This window comes from Rhipicephalus sanguineus, chromosome 4 (genome assembly GCF_013339695.2).
Source record: "Rhipicephalus sanguineus isolate Rsan-2018 chromosome 4, BIME_Rsan_1.4, whole genome shotgun sequence".
Taxonomy (NCBI): domain Eukaryota; kingdom Metazoa; phylum Arthropoda; class Arachnida; order Ixodida; family Ixodidae; genus Rhipicephalus; species Rhipicephalus sanguineus.
Window position 1 is genome coordinate 121,393,032 of NC_051179.1, and position 8,013 is coordinate 121,401,044.

Sequence of the window (8,013 nt, forward strand, 5' to 3'; positions counted from 1 at the left end):
TTGTCACAACATGGACCTCGGCATTGAATGTACGTAAACATCAGTGTCGAAAGCTCTATGTGCAAGAGCAGTTCACGAAAACCCGTGAGTTGCGTCTGTTGTTACTTATGAAGCTGAAAGCATTCGTATTCCCCGCCTTCAGTTATCACAAGGAGAAGAAAGGATCGCTGTTAATGCGATGCAGCCGCAGCATAGTAAAATCCGCTTAAGAGTAGAGTTTTCAGAGAAAAAAAGCCTGATCCAGTAATCGATATAGCGTCGGCAGTCTTGTAAATGCTTGTGTTATGTGTACATTGATTATTTAGTGATAGAAAGAAGAAAAACGATCTTGAGCTGTCCCAAAATTTCGTTCTTATGGGGTTCTCCCGCTGAGACACTGTACTTGCTGAGTATACCGAAATTCTATATATGGAGAAGCACAAGCTATGTTTGTTCGAAAAGAGTACGGATAGGCTATATACATTTTTTTAGAACTCTTCAAATTCAACTCGTCGTACAGTGAGCTGTGGAAAGTAGTGGAACTTTTGCTTGCGTTGAGCCACGACCAGGCAACCGTCGAAAGAGGGTTTAGCATAAACCAGCAAGTTTCTGTAGAAAACCTCAAAAGCCTGTTATACATCATGCAACGTGCTACAGTGAAAGCTCGTTAATTCGCACCTCATTAGTTCGAACTTTCGGGTTAATTCGAACTGACAGTCATGGTCCGGTCGCGATACATAGGCGTCTATGGGTAAACCAACTCATTAGTTCATGCGCGCATCGGCTTCTCTAATGATAATTCGAACTGCGCGTCGCCGTGTGGTGGTATTTCGTACTGGCGCTGCAAGCTTTCTTGGTGTAACAATAGATGGCGCGAGCGCTCAGCGTAGTGCCCGGATGTGTGGTGTGGCCGGCGTGGCGTCCCCGCGTGATTCGCGCTCTTTCTTCGCATCGTGTGGTGCTCCGTGTCGGACGTACCCTGCAGCCTCCCTGTCGAGTTAGTGCTGCAGACGTTTGTTCGTTCAACTTCGTTCCGCTGCCGGCACACTCGGTCGCTAGGCCTTGGGTTCGTCAGAGCTGCGAAGTCGTTCTGTGCCGTGTCGTGTCGTGGATTTTGGAAGTGGTGGTCAGCGTGGGTGTGTGTCGTCTTCGGCTGTTGGGACTAGCCGGCCTAGCGTCACCGCAGTTCGCCATGACTTCTCGCGGCAGAGGACACAGTGCCAAAACACTTAAGGAGGAAGTGGAAATCCTTCGTGAAGTAGATACTGGCAGGACAAGCAAACTAGAGATCGCAAGAAAACATGGGATCCCTAAAAGCACTCTCTCAACTTACATCAAGAATAAGAGAACAATTGAGGAGGCTTACGCGACTGATGCCTTCACCAGCAGTCGCAAGAGACTTCGCTTGGCGAAGCACCTGGAATTGGAGCGCGCGGTGCTTATGTGGATCAAAGAAATGAGAAGCGAGAACATCCCGCTGAGCGGCCCGATCGTTATGGCGAAGGCAGCGGACTTCGCGCTTCGCCTGAACATCGATGATTTCAAAGCTTCAGAGGGCTGGCTCCATCGTTTCCGGGAGAGGCACGAGATCGTGTTCCGCACCGTGTCTGGCGAAGGCAAAGAGGTGGATGGTGACACATGCGCGAATTGGCGAAGCAATGCTTTGAAAGGGTACCTTAACGCCTATTCGCCGCGTGATATTTTCAATGCGGACGAAACCGCACTATTTTATAAGTTGCTGCCGAGCAAAACCCTGACTTACAGAGGTGACAACTGTGCTGGCGGGACGAGAAGCAAAGAGCGCGTTACCGTCTTGGTTGCAGCAAATATGACCGGGACGGAAAAACTTCCCCTCCTCATCATAGGGAAGGCCCTGAAGCCTCGTTGCTTCAAAAATATCCGTACACTGCCGGCGGAATACACAGCCAACAGCAAGGCGTGGATGACGCGGGAGATATTCAAACAGTGGCTAATCAAGCTCGACCGCAGGTTTGAATTGGCCAACAGACGGGTGCTTCTGATTGTGGACAATTGCTCGGCGCACGCGGTTGATGTGGAACTAAAGGCGATCAAGCTCGCGTTTCTGCCGCCGAACACAACAGCGGCCCTGCAACCAATGGACCAGGGCGTCATTAATAACCTGAAGTGCTTCTACAGGCGTCACATGCTCGAGCGTTTGGTGTTGTGCGCCAGTATGAAAGACTACAATGTGACGCTGCTCACGGCCATGCATATGTTGGTGCGTGCCTGGGATCTGGTGACGGCAACAACAGTCGCCAACTGCTTCCGCCACAGTGGCTTTTGCGCACCCGACGAAAGCCCAGGCACAGAATGCGAGGCCGAGGTCATCCCTGCCGGACTGCGTGATGCGCTGGACAATGTCAGCTTCGACGACTACGTTGACGTAGATAACAGTGCAGTGGTCTGCGGCACTATCACCGACGATGACATTATCGCGCAGGTGACTGGCGGAGAAGAGCCCGTCGTCGAAGCAGATAAGAGCGATGAACAGGAAGAGGTGCCGACGCGGCCCTCAGCTTCACAACTATTGGAGGCAATCGGTGTCGCGCGCCTCTTTTTTAGCTTCGAGGAGGGTGAAGAGGATGCTTTCTGACACATTCACGCTTTGGAAAACAAAGCCATGGCCATCGCATTTAAAGAAAAGAAACAGAAAGTTATAACGGATTATTTTCGCCAATAAATATTTCGGTTGATTTCTAGCAACCAGACCTCAATTCACGCTGTTTCTTTCAATTAATTTTGTTAGTTCGAATTCGGTTTAATTCGAACTCGTTGAGCGTCCCCGTGAAATTCGAATTAATGAGCTTTTACTGTATATGTGACGCCACTGATCAGGCAGGTGGCGTCCTTAACATCCCTACAACAAAGGAACTGAAGATTTGGAAGGGCAGAAGAAGCAACAAGAAGCAAATGATTCAAAAAGGCACCTTGTGGAGGACGAAATTGGTAATTTAAGGAGAAAGAAAGTGAAGCTTGGCAGGATGGCGAGTCCTGACAGTGCAAGTGCACCCAAGGCGCTGCCAGCTATTTTGCACTGCGGCTTTCGAGGCTTGACCAGCTGGCATACATGTTTTTGTGCGTCTGCTCTAGAGAAGTGTCGCCGCTTGCACGAAGCAGGTCACGTGCATGACATTACCGATTACAAAGGTGACAACGAGTGTAAATTGTGTTGCAAGTGCACCCCGCAGACGAAGCTCAATGCGATAAGCTACGATGTGGAGCTAGATGTAAGTAGCACCTTTTCTGTTTATATTTTTCTAATGTGCTATTTTGTATACAAAATGGAAGGGTTATAGCTCGGGCTCCTTGGATCTTCCGATTTCCAACAAAACTACGGCTACAAAACCGCGTGTTCGCCTTCGGTGCCCAAGGTTCAGAGCCTTCGCACCTGTGGAAGCGAGGACGAAAGAAGGCGAAACATCAAGTTCTTGCAAAAAAACGCCGCCTTCATTGATGTTGGAGATGCTAGGAAAAATTTGAGTAGTGAACCTATGTACGCTGTACGCACCGTTGTCAGCAGACCGTGCATATCTAGGCATTCCGGCATTCGAGCTGGTGAGGCCGCGACGGGAACCGATAGAATCGGATGCACTCCCCAGCTTCATCCATGCTTGCATAGCTGTTTGTGCAGCCTACAACGTAACGTATGCTAGGACTTGGTTCCTCGAGGCATTTCGGCAGTGCAGGACACAAGCGACGAGAGCCCAATGAAGTGCAGCCAACATCCACACCCGCGTCCCCTCAGCAAGCGCCTGCCCCTTTCTGGCACTTACATGCCATTAGTTCCGCGCTTCCACCGACACGACTCGAGACGCTCTTACAGAAGGAGAGAGACGAGACAACGTTGAGCGAATGTCGCACACGGAGCACACGGGGCAATGTGTGATGCTCCCTGCGCAAGCGTACCTGCAGCGCATAGCAGTTTTTTTGCCGATGTGACTGTAATTCTCACCACAGACAGTGCAAGTGGCTGCAAGTGTGATCCACATTGATAAGTCTTTATACACGCCCAATCCCGCATGCGGGAACTTTTAAAAAGGACTGTTTTCAGTGCAACTTAGGGGCATGTCAGGTATCATGTGCCAATTTAATTTTTCTTGCACCATACACCGCCGATATGGAGTTCCCAGTTTACGCCAAGACCTGGAGTATTTGCCATGTAATCATTATAAGTATTCACGACCCGAAATTGAGGTCCTCTTGAGAGACATCTCAAACCTCGATGAGGGTGTCAATGAGCAACTTATACAGAGGCGCAAGTTATAACCGGAAAATATGGTACTGTGGCACATTCGCTTAAAACTTGACATTGGCGCACCCACTCTACAGTTTTGCCACTCTGAATTCAAACAAATCAAGACAGCAATGGGCCAGCCTCAAGTCCTCAACCATTATGATGCTAAGCGACCCATTTACCTCACATGAAACGCTTCGCAATACAGTGCATAGGTGTGGTTCTTTTGCAGATTTCAAACTTCAATAACTAAGTATGCACAAGAAAAAAATGAGATGCTCATGAGCATGAAACAATGCCATGGGAAGACCCATCCTAGAATGGACATATGTGGTCACATTTCAATGTTCATGAGTGAAACAAACATCATGGTCAGACAAGTATATCTGCACCATAAGCTCATAAATCATGTGCTCTACTAAGCACCAGTGTTGCAGGATCAATTTCTGTAACTAAAGGATGTGCTGGAAGCTTTCTGGGCAAATTAGATGATGTATCCGTGACGTCACGCCAGCCGAAGCCGCCGTTATCACCACTGCTTTTTCTCCTTCCCTTCCCCTTAACCCCTCTCGCACAACGCTGCATTAAACCGCGCTATCGCAATAAAGTTTTCTCTTGGCCCAGCCACGGCCCCGGCGTGTTCGTTTCAATGGCGACGAAGATGGGATGAAAGCGGGGCGTCAACTCCGTCCGTCATGGCCGCCGCACCCACGGGAGCATACGCCAGCCCGCCGCAGTTCGACGAGACGAGCGACAAGTGGCCCGCGTACCAGGTTTGGCTGGAAGCCTTCTTTGAGGGAAATGGCATCACGGAAGACAACAAGAAGCGGGCCCTGCTGGTGACTGCACTGTCCACCCACACCGTCGACGTACTGAGCGGACGTTGTGCTCCGGATAAGGTGAATGAACTGTCGTACCCACAAGTGATAGCCTTGCTTAAGCAGCACTTCTCGCCGCAACCGAACGAGATAGCACAGTCTTACAAGTTCTTCACCCGCAATCAGCTGCCCAGCGAACCGGTCAAGGATTTTATCGTGGCGATTCGACAGATAGCAGACACCTGCAATTTTGGTGCTTCGTTGGACAGAATGCTAAGAGATCGCATCGTGTGTAGTCTGCACAACGTCGGAGTGCGTCGGCAGCTACTCGCGAAACCACAGCTGACGAGGAGTGAAGCGGAAGAAATTGCGATATCTACCAAAATGGCCAAGGCCAACGCGCAAGAGATAGTAAGCCCCACCGCTGAGGCAAGTGTGCATGCGCTGGGAGGCCAGTCCTATCGCCCACGAAGCCGGCCACAGATTGTTGCGTGCTACCGCTGCGGAGAAAAAGGGCACGGACCCAAGGATTGCCGCTTCCGCTCGGCGTCATGCTTCAAGTGTAAACAACGAGGTCATATCGCTCGAGCCTGTTGCCGCCGTGAGAGTGGGTTCGGGGTGGTACCACCAGAACGCCAAGTACACGCCTTGTCGCGGGAGGAAGACACTGGCACGGACGGCATGTTCGCGCTGGAGGCAGCGGAGAGTCACATCGGCCACGTCGGCATTACGCAACCCATCGTGCGCACCTTGGATTGTGGTGGGGTTCCAGTGAACATGCAGGTCGCACAGGCTCGCCAGTTTCGGTCATCATGTGGCCCACATATGAGCGGAACAAAACAGTGTGGCCGAAGCTGCGTGGTTCGCCATTGAAACTCACCTGCTTCCTGGGACGGCTTCCAGTGCGGGGACAACTTCAGCTCAAGGTTTCGTGCGGAAACAGGTCGACGGCTGGATCTTTGCAAGTCCTTGGTTGCTCCGGCCCAAACCTCTGCGGACGCGACCTGATTCAAGCGTTCCACATGCTCGAGGCACCGGTCATGAACGTGAACACGTCAGGTGAGCAACTGCCGTTACTTGGTGCTGACGACGTTAACGTGGACCGGTTGCTAGCAGAATTCGCTGATGTGTTCGCACCAGGTTTAGGGCTCATAAAAGGGCCACCGGTACACTTCGAGACGCGAGAAAACGTGGTGCCGAAATTTTGGAAAAGCACGCGAAGTTCCGTATGCTTTTCAGCCAAAGGTCGACGCGGAACTGGACCGCCTTTCGGGCGCGGGTATTATTGTACTGGTGCCTCATGCGGAGTGGGCGGCGCCAGTGGTACCGGTAGTGAAATGGAATGGCTGCATCCGCCTTTGCGGCGATTTTAAGCTAACGGTCAACAAAGCCTGTCGCACTGAGCAATATCCGTTGCCACGGGTGGAGGATATCCTGGCTACATTAAATGGCGGTGAAGTTTTTACCACGATAGACTTGCGGGAGGCATACAACCAGCTTCCGTTGGATGAGGAAGCCATGCGACTCACGACCATAAACACGCATAAGGGACTGTTCAGCTTTACTCGCCTGCCTTTTGGAGTAGCGTCCGCGCCGGCCTTGTTCCAACGGCGTATGGAGACCATTTTGCAGGGACTTCCGGGTGTTCAGGTCTACCTAGACGACGTCATCGTGGCAGAGAAACGCAATGACTGCACCACCCTGCACGAAGTTTTCAAGCGTTTCCGGGAATACGGCGTGCGCCTGAACGCAGACAAGTGCAAGTTCCGCCAACCAGAGGTGGATTTTTTGGGGCATCGAATCAGTGCTCAAGGTATTCAACCAAAGACGGAAAACATAGACGCCATCCTTAAGGTTCAGGCACCACGGAATTGCGCAGAATTAAGGTCCTACCTCGGCATGGTAACGTACTACCGCAAGTTTCTTCCCAATGCATTGACCGCCATGGCACCCCTATATCAACTACTCCGGAAGGAAGCTAAGTGGAAGTGGGGTACCGCTCAACAGCATTCAGCAGTGTGAAAGACCTTCTGAAATCCGCAGACTTTCTGGAGCATTTTGACCCACACAAGCTGCTAGTCCTGGAATGCGATGCCTCCCCGGACGGAATCAGCGCAGTGCTTTCACACGATGTCGGGGGCGGGGTACTTCGGCCCATAGGGTTCCGCTCTCGGTTATTGACTGGAGCTGAGAAAAATTACTCGCAGCTGGAGCGTGAAGCCTTGGCACTTGTGTTTGGTGCGTCGAAATTCCGACAAAACTTGCTCGGCAATACTTTCACATTGATGACGGACCATAAGCCACTTGTTGGACTTTTTCACCCAGACAGGCCAGTGCCCGTGATGGCCGCGGCGCGAATCCAGCGATGGGCCCTGCTGCTGAGCGCATACGATTACGTCATCAAACACCAGCCCGGGAAAAGCAACATTCCAGCCGATGCCCTCAGCCGACTCCCCACGTCAGCAACTTCCCAGCCAGAGACGCAGGAAGAAACTGTGGACGGTGAGTGTGCTGCTCACGGAGACCCTCAATGATGGTGTCATGTCTGCGAAGCAACTGGGCACTCTCACGGAGCTTGATAACAATTTAGCAAAGGTGCAAAAATGGGTGCAGGAGGGATGGCCAAGAAATTTGGGGCCTAAGGACCAGCACTTGATGCCATACTTCAACCGGAAAGCTGAGATAACGGGGAGTTATGAGCTTCTCTACTGGGGCTATCGAGTGATCGTCCCTAAGAGTGCCCGAGCAGTAATGTTACGTCTGCTGCATGATACTCATCAAGGGATTTGCTCAATGAAGCGGCTAGGGCGCTCCTTGATGTGGTACCCCCGGATCGATAATGACATTGAGCACATGGTTAAGTCCTGCACCAGTTGCATCCAAGCTGCCCCTATGCCCCCAAAGAAACCCCCTGTTGTGTGGCCGGAAACGGACAAGCGTTGGTCGAGGCTGCATATCGAT

General features: G+C 51.6%; 1 protein-coding gene across 1 annotated transcript; it reads left to right on the top strand.

Annotated features, from left to right (window-relative positions):
• Positions 1 to 1,807: 1,807 nt before the first annotated feature.
• LOC119391561 (tigger transposable element-derived protein 6) lies at positions 1,808 to 2,593 on the top strand. The gene has a single exon (XM_037659240.1). It carries the CDS (start codon positions 1,808 to 1,810, stop codon positions 2,591 to 2,593), a length of 786 nt encoding a protein of 261 aa, XP_037515168.1.
• Positions 2,594 to 8,013: the final 5,420 nt, after the last annotated feature.